This window comes from Camellia sinensis, unplaced genomic scaffold (assembly GCF_055761805.1).
Source record: "Camellia sinensis isolate YWXY unplaced genomic scaffold, ASM5576180v1 Unanchor1, whole genome shotgun sequence".
Classification (NCBI taxonomy): Eukaryota; Viridiplantae; Streptophyta; class Magnoliopsida; order Ericales; family Theaceae; genus Camellia; species Camellia sinensis.
In genome coordinates this window covers 21,494,294-21,510,269 of record NW_028128987.1, presented here as the reverse complement: position 1 = coordinate 21,510,269, position 15,976 = coordinate 21,494,294, and the positions used below count along the sequence as shown (strand labels likewise).

At 40.0% G+C, this 15,976-nt stretch overlaps 1 protein-coding gene across 3 annotated transcripts in view; it reads right to left on the bottom strand.

Annotated features, from left to right (window-relative positions):
• LOC114267863 (callose synthase 3-like) overlaps positions 1 to 15,976 on the bottom strand; it is a 125,265-nt gene that overhangs the window by 14,249 nt on the left and 95,040 nt on the right. For all 3 annotated transcript variants that reach the window (XR_014357482.1, XM_082910517.1, XM_082910518.1), the window contains 3 exons: positions 4,267 to 4,386; positions 4,069 to 4,187; positions 3,882 to 3,965 (listed from right to left, as the gene is read on the bottom strand). Coding sequence is in view for 2 of the 3 variants with exons in the window: in XM_082910517.1 (XP_082766643.1) it covers positions 3,882 to 3,965; positions 4,069 to 4,187; positions 4,267 to 4,386 (323 nt within the window). In the remaining variant the exon portion in view is untranslated. The remainder of the gene's footprint in view (positions 1 to 3,881; positions 3,966 to 4,068; positions 4,188 to 4,266; positions 4,387 to 15,976) is intronic.

Genomic DNA, 15,976 nt, shown 5'->3' with positions numbered 1-15,976 from the left:
CCTAGGAGCAGGAGTAGCCTCCACTAAAGCAACAGTGCAAGGGTTACCAGTACCACGAGGGCGAGAATAACGTTGATTCAACTCAGGATGAAGTAGGAAGCAACGGGTCTTATCATATCCAGAAGCACCACAATAATGACACGTAATTGGACCAGGAGAACCCTGAGAACCAAACTTTGCAGCAAGAGCCATCTGATCAGATGAAACCAAAGATAGGGAAGGAAGGCTTAGCTGAACCAGACGCCTATGACATTGATCACTATCAATGGTGGCAAAATCCTTATAGAGAGAGGGCATAGGTAATGTGTTCAAAATCCGAGTGCGAAGAGATTCAAACTCAGAGTTTAGACCCATAAGAAATTGGTAAGTGTGTTGGCGAGCAAGGCGTTTGGACTCAAGACATGTAGTATTTGTTGGTAACTAAGTCAAGGGCTCATATTGAGCCAATTCTTCCCAACGAGCTTGAAGATATCCAAAGAACTTTGACACAGAAAGGCCCAAAGTAGACTGGGAGGCACGAGTAATGTCCTGATAGAGCTCAAAGATGCGAGCATCATTATGAGCATGGGCATACATCTAAGTCAAGACACTCTAAAGACTCAAAACTATGTCGCAATAGAGAAACATGTGGTAAATATGATCCTCCATGGAGTTGAACATCTATCCCAGAATAGTACAATTATCAATATCCCATTATGCACGGGTAGGGTCTATTGCAGCAAGTTAGGAAGTAGAAGATAAGAGCCAATGAGCTTTCCCTTTCCCTCTATATAAAGTTTAAGGGAGCAGCTCCAGGCGACAAAAATTTTCCTATTCAACACCACACTCATAATGCGATGAATAGGTGTGATGAGAGAGAAAAATCAGAACTCACTAGGACAGGTTTTGTGGGTACATTAGATGCAACATCAAAGGATGGCTTAGTCATGGTGAGATAATAGGGGCTAGAGACACAACAACACGGTCTAGGGGAAAAAAAATCCAAGCAGCCGAAAAAAAACTCAACGGCTTATCCAAATAAATGCAAGCGAATAAACCCGGTAACCAAAAGGAGCAAAAGAGTAGAAAAAGGTGCTTAATATATCAGCACAACACCCTAAGAGGGGAAAAAGCAGCCGCGGATTGCCCTAAAGGGACAGCGGAAGCACATAGGACTAGAAAAGGCTGGTCGGCAGCAACCAGAGCCTTAGCAGGGGTAAAGAAGGCCTGCCGAGGTGAAAACAAGGAAGAAGAGGGGCTGTCAGGGGTTGGGTGAGGGCTGGGTAAGGCTGTCGGGTGGAGGAAAAGGTCTGGGAAAGGTTGTCGAAGGCTGGGTGAGGGTTAGGTAAGCCTGTTGAGTGGAGAAAAAGGTCTGTGAAGGGCTGTCGGGTAATGGGCTGAGGCTAGGAAGAGTTGTCAGTGGCTAAGGAGAAGAAAGGATGCAGTCAGTGGTGATGGGTGATTAAGAGAAAGATGGCTAGGGTTGGCTTTAATACCAAATAGAATGAAAGGAATGTGTTTTGGCTTACCTATGAATGAGGTAGAGGCCATGTATATATAATATATTCAAGATACAATTTAGGAAACAATATAAACAATACAAACAATACAATCTACTAAAAATAAAAATATTATAATTCTTATATTCAACATGTCCCTTGTGATGAATATATCTCTACTTTTAAACCTATTATGCCTACTTCATCACCCTTTATTCAATCTACAAGTGGTAGGTCTCCTCCCTTGTTGGTTTATACTCACAAGAAGGCTCTGCCACCACCGGTCACCTCCAGGCTTGTTGCTACTCCTGATTCTATGGATCCTACTCCTGCTCTTGATCTTCCTCATCACTACCCCCTTCGCCATAGGACTTCGTCAGTAAGACCTAATTTTGCTAATACTTGTTTTTCTTCATTATATTGTGTTTTTTAGTCTACCTTTCAATCTTAAGTTGAGGCTCAGTCATATAAGGAGACTTGTCTAGTCATATAAGGAGACTTGTCTAAATCTGAACTGGGTGTCTACTATGAAAGATGAGTTGTTTGATCTTGTTAAGAATTCTACTTGGGAGTTGTTCTCATTGGTTGTAAGTGAGTTTACAAGTTTAAAACACATTTTGATGGTTCTCTAGAGACTATTAGGCTTGCTTAGTTGCCAAAGGTTTTCTTTAGAAATATAGTATCGACTATGATGAGACTTTTGCTCTTGTGGCTAAGATGACCTTTTTTCGAACTCTAAACTCTGTTGATGATGTTTGCCATTGGCCATTGTTTCAGAAGGATGTTAAGAATACCTTTCTCAATGGGCATCTTAATGAAGAGGTCTACAAGCATCCTCCTCCTAGCTTATCTCATCCTTTTTGTCATGTTTGTCGTCTTCGTCGTACTCTCTATGGCCTTAAGTAGTCTCCCCAAGCTTGGTATGATTGCTTTATGTCTGTTGTTACCCAACTTGGTTTTCGACCTAGTGCCCATGATCCTGTTATGTTCCTTCTCCATACCTATGTTGGCTTTGTTGCTTTGCTCCTATATGTTGATGATATGATCATCACTGGGTCTGATTCTTCATCTATTACCATTGTTAAACAACATCTGTTTCATACTTTTGAGATGAAAGATTTGGGTCCCCTGCGATACTTTCTTGGTATTGAAGTGGTGTCTTCTCCAAAAGGCTATTTTTTTTGTCCCCAACTAAGTATGCCACTAAGGTTGTCCATCGTGTTTGTCTCACTGATGCTAAGACAATTGATACCCTGATTGAACTTCATGCCAAGTTTTCTGCTACTAATGGTGTTCCACTTTAGGATCTCACTTTGTATCAGGAGTTGGTTGGTTGTTTGATCTACCACATTGTGACTCGTCCTGATATTGCATATGTTGTGCATATGGTTAGCCAATTTGTTTCCGCTTCACGCACTACTCATTAGGCTGCTCTACTTCGAGTTTTGTGGTATGTTACTAGCACTATCTTTTAGGGTTTACTCTTGTCTTCTACCTCTTCTCTGACTCTTTAGACCTATGCCAATGTTGATTGGGTTGGTGATGTTTTTGGTTGCAAGTCTAGCACTGGCCTTTGTATTTTTCTTGATAATTCCCTCATCTCCTAGAAGAGAAAGAAGCAATTTATTATTGCTTAGCCTATTGTTGAGGCTGAGTATTGCCCATGCTACATCTGAACTCATTTGGCTTCGTTGGCTTCTCATTGGCTTGGGAATTTATTCGCCTTCTCCAACTCCTCTCTACTATGATAACTAGATTGTGTGAAATGTATATTATATTTTGGAATTATATATTTTTGGTATCTTTCTTATTGCAATTTAGGTTAGAAGTTTCCTATTCAGTACTTTTCCTACTTCGATTTGGTGTATCTTTATTTAAGAGATTCAATAGCCATGTAATAATACATCTTTTCTTCATGAATTCTTACATACACAAGAAACACCTTAATGCTGTCTCATTTGTGTTTTAGATATCATAACCACCAGTCATTATGAACAATTATTTGTAATGGAATTGCTTCCAGTACTTATTTTCGAGTATTCACTAGCTCAGGTTTTGAACCAAGCTGAGAGACAACTAAAAGACTAGGGCTATCTATTGTATTATTATTTTTTTTTTTCTGAACTTGTTTGATCTTCTCTTCTTGAGACCAAAATGATCCTTTTCGTTTCACAAAACTCAACCTTGAATTTCTTTTATTTTTCTTTATTTACATTGCAAAAGAGAATTTTATTGATTAAGAAAGGACGCATTTATAAGGGTGCGAGAGTAGAAAATTAAATTTTAATCATTGACCACCCACATGCTAAAACTAAAGGAGAGAACCTACAAAAAATAAAATTAAAAAAAAGAGAGAAGAAAACAAATTGTCTACTCCAAGATTAAAAAAATAAAAAAGATTACTTTAAAGGGTCTGCCAACAATCTCTGACCAATAGTTACAAAGCTTGTCTCTTGATTTGACATGAACCATGCAAGAGAAGAAACACTGCATCAAATACCAAGAGAACAATAAGCAATTTAATGAAGAAAAGGAAAATGAGGCAATATGAATTGAATCCGAGACCAATTAGCAACAGAAAGGTACATACCTTCCAGTAAATATGTGCTCCCTAAGTCCAAGTATTGTCGGGTGCCTCACACCATCATGTTTTTTAAGAAATTCTTGAAGCAGGTTCCTCATCTTTAAGGCTTCTTCCATGTAGTTGTCCTGGAAATGAATATTTTAACAAAGCTAATACAACTCTGCAATATTATGCTGATGTCAAGTAAGTATGAGAACACAATACCTGATTCATATCTATTGCTTGCAAGCCTTCTCCACGTGTGAAGATTATGGCATGATTCTGATTTTCTGGCTTGCCCTCACCCAAGATAGCAGGTCCTGGAAGTTTTATTCGATAAATAACCTGTGTTATCAAGGAAATCATTTTAGAAGTTTCTCATAGTAGACTGATAAACTGAAACTATTTTTATTGGTGGTGTACTTGCGGCCCAACTAATTGTGTTATAGAAGAACAAGACTGCAGCAAAAAAGTACCTCATGTAGGTTTTTGTCATCTATTAAATCCTTCAGTGTTGGATAGAAAACGTTGGCCAATTGCACAGTTTGATGTACTTTATACTATTATTCTTGCAGATCTTTGCTTCCTAAGAGTATTCGTCGGTGTTAGCTTATTACAAATACCTATGTAACTTGTAAGCCTTAGGGTAATTACAACTCTCTTGTCAATAACATTCTGAAATTTCTCTTCCTTGTGGATTCAATATTCTATATTTCTCGTGAATTCAGGAGTCCCCTTCGACTACTAGAACCATATCTAGTTTCTGCGTGTATTCCACTGAGTCACAAGCCTATCCATCTATTCAATAGGAAGAAAGTAAGAGGACCTCAATGCTCCATTATGTTCCATAGGACATATCCACTTCAGCAGTTATCCTGTTGTCTAGATATACACGGGGGGGCTATCTCAGGTTAATAATAAAGATCAGTTCAAGTGTGACTATTGTGGCAAGACAAAGCACACTTCGGAGCATTGTTGGAAGATGAATAGACGTCCTACCCGAGGATGCCAAGGCCGAATAGGACCAACTAGATAATTGTTGGTACACAATGCCGCTTCCTGCTATACTCTAAAATAGGCCCTTAGGAAAAGAGTCATCTCAATTATTTTGTGACAATAAATCTGCAATCATGCTTGCCTCATTTCAGTTCCTCATGAGAGGTCCAAGCATATAGAGGTGGCTATCAATTTTATTCAGGAAAAAAGTTCAGTCAAGCATTCTATTTCCGTCATTTGTTTCTTCATCATAACAGACCACAGACATAATTACCAAGTTAGTGGGACTGTCACTGCTCCAATCATCAATTGTCCAGTTGGGTTTGCTTGACATTTTTGCATTAGCTTGAGGGGGAGTTTTGGGATTAGAATAAAATCAAGATCCCATGACTTATGGGTGAAGGCTCCATATATTTGTGTGGTTTGAATAACCGATTGTATAACCGGGCCTAAGCCTTGGGAACTTGTGAACCCATGAGGGTATTTATTTGTTTATGTTATTTGATTTGAAGCGAATGTGTTATCGCATGAAAACTATTTGTATCATGTAATGCAAGTGTGGAGATTTATTTTCAGATTTACCTTGAAGAGCCATGATTATTGTATTATCATTTGGGTATGAAAATTGGGGTGTTACAACTTGGTATCAGAGCTACCGGGTTTGAATACTTGAAGCTCGTGGGAAGTGGTTGTTTAACCACAACGGGTTTATTTAGCATGCTTAGAAAGTGTTATGCATTTTGTCACTATGTGATAACATGCTTATGTGACTAAATGGGTATGGAATTGGACTTTTGGGAAGTTGTTTGCGCCTTTTAAATTCCTTGAGGACTCATTAGAAAGGTACTTGATCAATACTCGTTCTACTAAGAATTCTTGATTTTTCGTGGGACGGATTTCATCGTAAAAGAACAGTCCGTATGTGTTTACATGACTAAGTGCTTATGTGGAGTGAAATTGAATTGTGTATATGGTAGAGAAATATATAGAATTGTTATAGTCGAACGTGTGTGTCAAGTTACGAGCACATATGAATTAATGTGCTAAATTATTTCTCTTGTGTCCTTTATTAGGATGTCAGGAAGGAGTCAAGTCCGTGGTGGTAGAGGCGGGAGGCGTGGTAGGGCTTGCCAAGGTGTGCATGAGGAACCGGTCCATAGGGTTCCAGTGCAAGAAGAAGGGTTCGGCCAAGCTGATGTAGCCGAGCAGGTGGGACAAGCGGGTCCAATCGCAATGGGGGCCCTAGCTCGAGAAATGGCAGGGGCTTTAAAAGAGTCTATGAACTTGTTGAGGGTGGAGAATCAAGCCCGAGAGAACACCGCGGAGTCAAGGGCGAGTTTCCTTACTAGAGAGTTCTTGCGGGCCAAATCGGATGAGTTCCATAGTGGTCCCAAGCCTAAGAAAGCGGATGAGTGGCTCGAACAAATTGTGAAGACATTTGAGATGCTTCGCATCGAAGATAGTGAACTGAGAGTAACTTTAGCGAGTTACTACCTTAAGGGAGACGCGGGTCAATGGTGGAAATATGCCAAGGGTAGAGTGGAGCCGACATGGGAAGCCTTTGCGGTTGCTTTCCAAGATAAGTACATATCTCCCACTGCTAGGGAGAGATTGAGGCAAGAGTTTAAAGACCTCAAACAACTTGACATGCCCGTGGCTGAGTTTGAGGCGATCTTCTCTAGTTTGTCTGGATTTGCACCAGAGTTAGCAGCAATGGAAGAGCGCCGTTGCATTGAATTTGAAAAGAAATTGAAAACAAAAATTATGTTCAAACTTGTCGAAAATATGATTCGGGAATATGACCGTCATGTGGAGACGGCGACACACGTAGAAATTTCCATACAAGCCAAGGAGGAGAGGCTTTGGAGTTCGAGGTCTAGGGGCCAAGAGTCTCAAGGGGACTATAGGCAGAACAAGAAGAGCAGGAACACCTATCCATCCTAGTCCTAACCACAGCAGTCTAGATCCACTTTTCCTTTGCCTAGTGTGGGTTCGAGAAAAAGTGCATCGAGTAGCTTCTCGTGTTTCAAGTGTGGCCAACAGGGTCACAAAGCCTTCTCATGCCCACAAAAGGGAGGAGGGTAGTTAATGTTACCACCACCTAACCGATCTCAAAGTCAGTCTCAGTCTCAAAATAAAGGTCAAGGGTTTAATTGTTATCAGTGTGGTCAGCTGGGGCATATGAAGAGAACTTGCCCACAGTTGGAAGGCGCATCTGGCTCATCAGGGTCGAGGCAGACTCAGAGCCACCAGCAGGTTCAATCAGTCCAAGCTTTGTGAGTTAATCAGGGAGCCACTTCGGCTCGGTCAGTACAACAGGCCTATGCTCTGAGAGGAGAGCAAGTTAATCAAGGGCCACAGGGGCGTGTGTATGCTGTTACTGTGCCAGAGCAGTTGCCAGAATCCTCATTTGTGAGGGATATTTTTGTTGTGTAATTCTTTGGCTAATGTATTGATAGACACGGGTGCGTCTCATTCATTTATATCTACTGCATTTGCTTCTGCATTGGGGTTAGAGGTAGCACGATTAGTGCCTCTACTCAGAGTAGAGTCACCTGTTGGGGGTACAGTTGATTTAGACCGGGGTTGTCGTGGTTGTGAAATAGAAGTTGCCGGGCGTCGACTTCCGTTTGCTTTTGTGTTGCTAGATATGTTGAGTTTTGATGTCATTTTAGGCATGGACTGGTTGTGTTCTTATCAAGCTGTGATTGATTGTTACCGTTAGAGAGTTACAATGTGCACTTTGGGTAGTGATCGTTTCTATTTTCTGAGGAACCGAGTTGATAGAGCCTTGTTGCCAGTTGTTGACCCTCGTAGTAGGAGCAAGCTTAGTGGTCTTCTTGCAACTCTCTTGGATAGTGAGAGTGACGGGATCGAGTTCTCCATTGAATTAGTGCCTGGCACGGCACCGATTTCCATGTCACCGTATAGATTTGCACCTGCCGAATTGCGTGAGTTGAAGATTCAACTCCAAGAGCTTTTAGACAAGGGCTTCATTCGCCCTAGTACATCGCCTTAGGGAGCGCCGGCTCTCTTTGCGAAGAAGAAGGATGGGTCATTGCGGTTGTGTATTGATTACTGCAAGTTGAATAGAGTTACAGTTAAGAACAAGTATCCTCTACCCAGAATAGATGATTTGTTTGACCAACTTAGAGGGTCTCATTGCTTCTCAAAAACAGATTTGAGGTCGGGGTACCATCAGTTAAGAGTCCAAGAGGACATTCAGAAGACGACCTTTCGTACTCGTTATGACCACTATGAATTCCTTGTAATGCCTTTTGGGTTGACCAATGCAGCGGCTTCCTTTATGGATTTGATGAACATAATTTTTCGAGAATACTTGGACCGTTTTGTGGTTGTCTTTGTGGACGACATCTTGATTTATTTAACCTCTGAAGAGGAACACGAAACTCACTTGCGGGTAGTGCTGGGTTTACTTAATGAGCACCAATTGTATGCCAAATTTGAAAAGTGCGAGTTTTGGTTAACAGAAGTGAAGTTTTTGGGGCATGTAGTGTCTAGAGAGGGAGTGACTGTGGACTCCTCAAAGATAGATGCCGTACAAGATTGGGAACAACCAAATAATGTTTTTGAAATCCGGAGTTTCTTGGGATTGCCATGGTATTATCGACGTTTTGTTAGGGACTTCTCTAGACTAGCTGCACCTTTGACTAGGTTGACTAGAAAGGATATCAAATTTGTGTGAAGTGAGGCTTGTGAAAATTCATTCCAAGAGCTTAAGACTAGATTGACTACCGCACCAGTTTTGATAATTCTGAAAAGGGGTTTGAATTACACTGTTTATTGTGATACATTCGGGGATGAACTTGGTTGTGTCTTGATGTAAGAGGGAAAAGTTGTGGCTCATGACACTTGAAAACTCACGAGAAGAATTACCCCACCCATGATTTAGAATTAGCGGCAGTCATTTTTGCCTTGAAAATTTGGAGGCATTACTTGTATGGTGAGAAATTTGAGATTTTCTCCGATCATAAGAGTCTGAAGTATTTGTTTTCTCAAAAAGATTTGAATTTACGACAACGGAGGTGGATGTAATTTATGAAGGATTATGGCTTTGAGTTACACTATCATCCGGGGAAAGCCAGTGTGGTGGCCGATGCTTTGAGTCGAAAATCTGTGAGTAGTTTGGCAAGTGTAGCCATTCGGGAATGGGATATGATAGATGTTATTGGCAAGTTTGATTTGCACTTGGGTGAGTCCGGAGAGAGTGCTACCTTATTTACTTTGAATGCTCAACCTACCATGGTTAGTAAGGTCATAGAGGCACAACGAGGAGACCGTGATGTGGAATCAATCCGTGCTAAGATTTCTAATGGAAAGGAAGAGAAAGGTTTAAACGTTCACTCGGATCTAAGTGTACGTTACCTAGACCGTTTGTTTGTACCAGAATCTTGTAGAGAGGAAGTACTTCAGGAGTTCCATCACTCACGCCTTGCGGTATACCCGGAAGGCACTAAAATGTATCATGATCTTAGTCGTCAGTTTTGGTGGAGGGGTATGAAACGGGATGTTGCTTTATTTGTATCGAAGTGCCTTACTTGTCAACAAGTGAAGGCCGAACACCAAAGACCAGCGGGTTTGTTACAACCCTTACCAATAGCCGAGTGGAAATGGGAGCGTGTTACCATGGATTTTGTAGTTGGGCTTCCTAGAACACAACGAGGCAATGACGCCATTTGGCTGATTGTTGATAGGTTGACTAAGTTTACCCATTTCATTCCGATGTGCACCAGCGACTCAGTTAAACGCTTGGCAGAGTTGTACATTAGAGAGATAGTTCGACCTCATGGAGTCCTTGTAACTATTGTGTCAGCTAGGGATCCTCGTTTTACTGTCCGGTTATGGCAAAGCCTTCAAGAGGCGTTAAGAACTAAGTTAACTCTTAGCACCACTTATCACCCTTAAACCGATGGACAGTCGAAACGTACCATTCAGATTTTGGAGGACATGCTTAGAGCTTGTGTCCTTGATTTTAAGGAGCCTTGAGAAAAGCACTTTCCATTGATTAAGTTTTTTTACAACAATAGTTACCAAGCTAGTATTGGGATGTTACCATTTGAGGCCTTATATGGCCGACCTTGTAGACCACCAGTTTGTTGGGTCGAAGTGGGTGATGCACCGTTACTGGGTCCGGAAATTGTTAGAGAGACAACCGAGAAAGTTGTTCTCATTCGGAAGAGGTTAGCTACAACCCAAGGCCAACAAAAGAGTTTTGCCGATAAGAGGAGACGACCTTTATCTTTTGAAGTTGGTGACCATGTGTTTCTAAAAATCTCACCAAGGCGGGGTTCGATGAGATTTGGTAAGAGTGGTAAATTATCTCCAAGGTTCATTGGGCCTTTTGAGATCTTAGAGCGAATTGGCGAAGTGGCAAACCGGTTGGCTTTTCTTTCGGGAGTTCACAACGTATTTCATGTATCTATGCTTAAGAAGTATGAACCCGATCCTTCTCATGTTCTTGATTGGGTTGACTTGGAGGTAGATGAGGATGCCTCTTACGAAGAACGACCGGTTCAAATATTAGATAACCGGGAGCAAGTGCTACGGGGCAAAACTATACCGTTGGTAAAGGTGTCTTGGAGACACCATGGGGTTGAAGAAGCGACGTGGGAACGGGAGGCGGAAGTCCGCTCCAAATATCCGGATTTATTTGAAAATGCTTAAGTTGCTTTTCTTTGTAATATTCCCTAGTGTTGAGGGAAACGCATTTAAAGTTGTTAACCACATGTTGATATGTGCGTTGTTGTTTTAAGCATAAGGTTGTTTAGAGTTACCATTACTTTTTGGGAAATTTCATGTTTATGCTTATTTGGGAGGTTGTTGTTAATGAGATAACCATGGTAGAAATTGTGAAGGTTGGTTGAGAGTTAGTATTGTGATTTGAAAATGAAATAGCGTGGTTTTGATCGCTAGAAACCCTTTGTTTGGGTAGTTGATTTGAAATTTCGGGGACGAAATTCTTTAAGGGGGAAAGGTTGTAGTGATCCTAGTTTTGCCACTTCGCTAAGTATGTCGGGGGTCGAGCTGCTCAGTCAGCTCGCGGGGGTCCAGGGGGCAGCGCCCCTTGGCGGGTCCAAGGGCAGCGCCCTGGCAGGGGTCGAGCTGGAGTGTCGGGAGTTGAACCGAGAGAATTCTGAGCTGAGGACCAGGGCTGCACGTGCGGGAGAGTAGCCACAGGTGTAGGAGGTGAGGTCGCACATGCGGGAAACAGGAGAGGGGGTGAAGCGCACTGCTAAAAAGGCAGGTGCGGGAGTGAGGTGCGGAAGAGGAGGGCCGCACGTGCGGGGATGAAGGCCGCACGTGCTGGAGCACGCGCCGCACGTGCGGGAGTAGGTGAGATCCGAATTTTCTTTCTTTTTCCTCTCTCTTTGGGCTGAAGTTGTATCACTTTTGCATACCTCTCTCTCTAAAAACATTTCCTCTTCCTTCTCTCTACATTTCTTACCAAAAGCCTCACAAGATCTTTGATTCCTCCAAATCCATTGGGATTTAGATCCAAGTTCTTCATCAAAGTTGGTTATCTAGGCGAGGGCTACGTTGTGTGCAGTGGAGATCGAGTTTAGGCATCATTGATTTTAGGGTTTCAACTCTATTCTTCTTCAAACTTGAGGTAGGGATTTCCTTTGAGTTATATATATGTTTTTGCAAGATTTAGATGATTTTCAAAATCATCCTTTGATTAGTTTTGAAAATTGATTATTGATTCAAGAAGAAGAGTAATTTTGAAAGTGGGTTTATTTCCTTTTCCTTTTAAAATGGAAATTGAGGGCATTGAATTATATTGATTGTAGAAAGATGATTTTGGTGAGATCTTTCTAAATATTTTGGAGATGAGTAGTTTTGGTGAGAAAATCTAGAAATAGGGGTTTTTGAAAGATGTTAAAAATCCTTGGATAATGTTAACATATTTATTTTGGGGGTCAAAATAAATGGATGTTTTAAAAATTGTTTAGTTATATATATAAATGATGAAGTTTGTAAAATATGAGAATTGTTGTTCATTTTGGAAATTGTTATTCAAAATGTTGTTTTAGTCTTGAAATAGCTAATTTGTAAAGAATGCTCGAAATATGGGAAATGTGTTGTTCCTTGGGGGAATTGGAAATCAAAGTTTATATTCATCTTGTGAAATTATTGTTTTGAAAAGAGAAATGGGAGATTTGGTCACAATGGAATTATTGTGCGGAAATATTGAGAATGGAAGAAATGTTGTATTGCATTTACTCATTTCATGGGCATACCAATTCATTTGATTATGTTGAGCTTTGAACGTTGATTTGAAAACTTGCATTGAAAAAATAATGTTGGGAAACGGGTTTTCATGAAATGGTTTTTGGGGTAAATACGGTAGTAAGTCTTGATAGATGGTGTAGATGAAATTAATTAAGTTGGCCTGAGTGTCCTTGGTGAAAGACTAGAAAATCGCGTAGATAGGTGTCGAGCCTTCCAGTTAATACCGGTAAAATGACAATTGGTAGTACTTGCATAGTCTACTTGCAGACACCGACCTAGGGATTACCAGAGTTGTATTTACCGCCCCTTGAGTCAAATTGGTTAATTTTGAACAGTTGGAGTAGCATGACATCATTGAGCATGATGATTTTCAAAATATGCAGATGCGTCTTACTTTCAAAAGAACATAGCATGGCATGTGCATTTATTATCTTGAGACTTGTATAAAATGTATATACTTTGTTAAGGATCTCCTACTGGGCTTTAAGCTCACCCTACAGGATTTTTGTGCAGAAAAGGACGTGGTGATTCCACCTAACTAAGGGCGTGGAAGTGTGTGTGTTGGGAGCACAATGCTCTCATTTTGCATGACTCTGTTTTGTAAGCCAATGGCTATATTTGTGTGGTTTGAATAACTGATTTGTGTAACCGGGCCTAAGCCTTGGGAACTTGTGAACCCATGAGGGTATTTATCTGTTTATGTTATTTGATTTGAAGTGAATGTGTTATCGCATGAAGACTATTTGTATCATGTAATGCAAGTGTGGAGATTTATTTTTAGATTTACCTTGAAGAGCTATGATTATTGTATTATCATTTGGGTATGAAAATTGGGGTGTTACAAGGTGTATAAATATGAAATATAAAATATATAAATATTGAAAAAAGAGACAAGACAAAAGGTCAGAGAGAGAAGAGATAAGGTCTCGGAAAGAATAAAAAATAAAAAAGGAGACAATCGAGAGAGGGAGAGAGTGAGGCAAGACGCAAAAGTGAGAGAGATGATCGATCGAGACAGAGAGAGATGATCGGGAAAGGCAAGAGACATAGAGAGACGATCAAGAGGTGAGAGAGAGAGAGACGAGAGACAAACGATCGATCGAGAGGAGAGAGAAAGACTTACCTAACTGATGTCTCAAAGCTGCTACAAGTAACCAGCTTCTTCTTCTATTCTGATTTTTAGATTTAGGGCTTTGATTTCTAAAATCTTTCTGCGTGATGGCGTGTCTCGTTGTGTTCCCTTTGTGTCCCTTTCAAAAACAAATAAAATAAAATTAAAGGGACACGCCAAATAGCATGTCCCGTATGTGTCCCCTTGTCCAACACTGCTACGCCACCTATTTTGGCCTGTCCATGCTTCATGGTGTGTCCCGTACGTGTCCACGTGTCCTACACTGCTACGGCACTTATTTTGGCGTGTCCATGCTTCATAGATAAATTATCTATTGCGATTTTATTGAAATAAATATACTTTAATATTACATGGGTTAAGTCAGTTAAACGTAATGATTCTGCAAATTCTTTTTTTTCTTAGAAAAAGACTTTTTTGAACAGTAAGCATAAATATATACCTTTTAAAATGGTTTAGGTTTTAAAATAAAAGATTATAATTACTTTTTTTTTATTATTTGATCATTGTTACTTGTAAAGGTATGTATGTTTATGAAATATCAACATCGTTTTTAAATTATTGTTACTTGAAAATTAAAAGTTTATCTTTATTTACTTTTTTATCAAGAATGGCTGATAAGCAACATCTAAAAAGGAAAAAGGTAAGTTGGATCTTGCATGGAAATTGTGTAAACTTCTCACCATCATTCAAAATAACATTTTCGTTGATATACGTCTAAATATTTTGTAATTATAAGATATATTTAACATCTAAGTGTGTAAATATATTTTTCTAAGTAATTTAGAAAAAGTGACCAAATCTTTACAATTCACGATTTGATTGGATTCGCGATTCGGTACAAGGTCACTTTGATTCACGATTTGACAACTATGCCCATGCTTGCAATTCTGCTTCATCCCATTTTACACAAACAGGTATCCATGAGTGTGCGTAGAATTCCTCCATTGTTTCTGCTGCCTAGATTATCAATTATGGTGCTATTGGCCACATGACAAGTTCTTGAAGTTCTTTCTTCACTTGTATCCCATGTTCTGGTAAGAATAAGATTAGGGTGGCAGATTGTAACACCTTGGGTCTCCAACCGACCCAATTACCAATATCCATTACACATTCAGATGCAAACCATTTATCTCAATGGGTAGTTACACATGTTTACATTGCCACCATGTATGATTGATGTTAGTTTATTTTATTTCACACTTGTGATTGAGAATTTGAGTTTGGTTGTGGTTTCATAGAGTTTGAGAGTGAAAACTCACTTTTCTGGGCAAAGCAATCGATTGCATTTGGGAACGATCAATCATTCCAATAATGCAGCGACTGAAAGGTGATCAATCCCTTTGAGAGCGATCGATCGCCAATCCGACTGGAGCTCATTTATTCAGCTCTCTCTCTCTCTCTCCCTTCTTGTTCAGTCCTTTCCTCTCTTTTCCCTCTTCTCTCCCTCTCTCTCTATATTTCTCACCCAACACATTTAATACACAAACTCCTTAGATTAGGTGTCTTCGAGCATGATTCTTTCAAAAGTTCAAGTATTAACATCGTGGAGCACGATGAGGGCTTCACTTTGATCCAAGATGATTATGTTTTCATTAAGATTTTGGTTTTCTTCCTTATTCTTTTCTCCTATTGAGGTAGGGTTCTCTTTCATTTGTTTAATATGGATCTATGGGTGTATGTGTGGGTATTTTGATAGTTAAAGTTTGAGCTATTGGTAGAGATTTGAGAAATTGCATGATAGGGTTTGGTAATAATTGGGCATTTCTCTATAAGTTTCTTATTAAACCTGTTTTCATTGTATAAAATAGCATGAGGGTGATTTAATTTGAGAAAGCCCCAATTTTGTAGAAACCCTGAATTGTAAAATTGCATGGAATGAGGAATTTATAATATTATCTTGAAATTGGAGATAAAGATGTATAATTTATGAAATTATATCATTGTTAGAGATTGTTGTTGGTCATTGGTGGAGAATGGCATTGTTGTAGAGATTGATACAATAGGATGACAAAAACCTATTGTAATGCATAACGAATTGTTGAACTCATGGAATGAAAACCCATTGTCGGATGGAGGTGTGTTGAGAACATTTTATTAGAATTGAATAATTGCATGTGTTGCATTATTGCATTTAAACATCATGGTTTTAATTGACTGAAGGCAATCGGAGGGAGAGACGATGAGAGACGAAGCATCTGTTTCGGTTGAATGGTTCAGAGAATGAACCACGAACAGTAGAATGGTTCGGAGAGCGAACCACGAACAATGGTCTGCGACAAAGAGAGAGAGACCATTGCGAGACGAAAAAGAGGGCACTGGTGAAGGCCTGCGAAGGGGCTGTGAGGGCCTGTGACTGCTGGAGACGACGTGCAACAGAAGCTAGGTCAGCCGTTTGTATGGCTTTGATACCATGAAACAATATTGAGAGCAAAATACGTACATATTAAATTGATAAAATGCAAAAGCTGCAGCAGTACAATATAAACAGGTTGTTAGAATAGTTATATGTTCTTGTGTCATTATTTAGTTAAGTTGAGGGTACTATGGTTATTT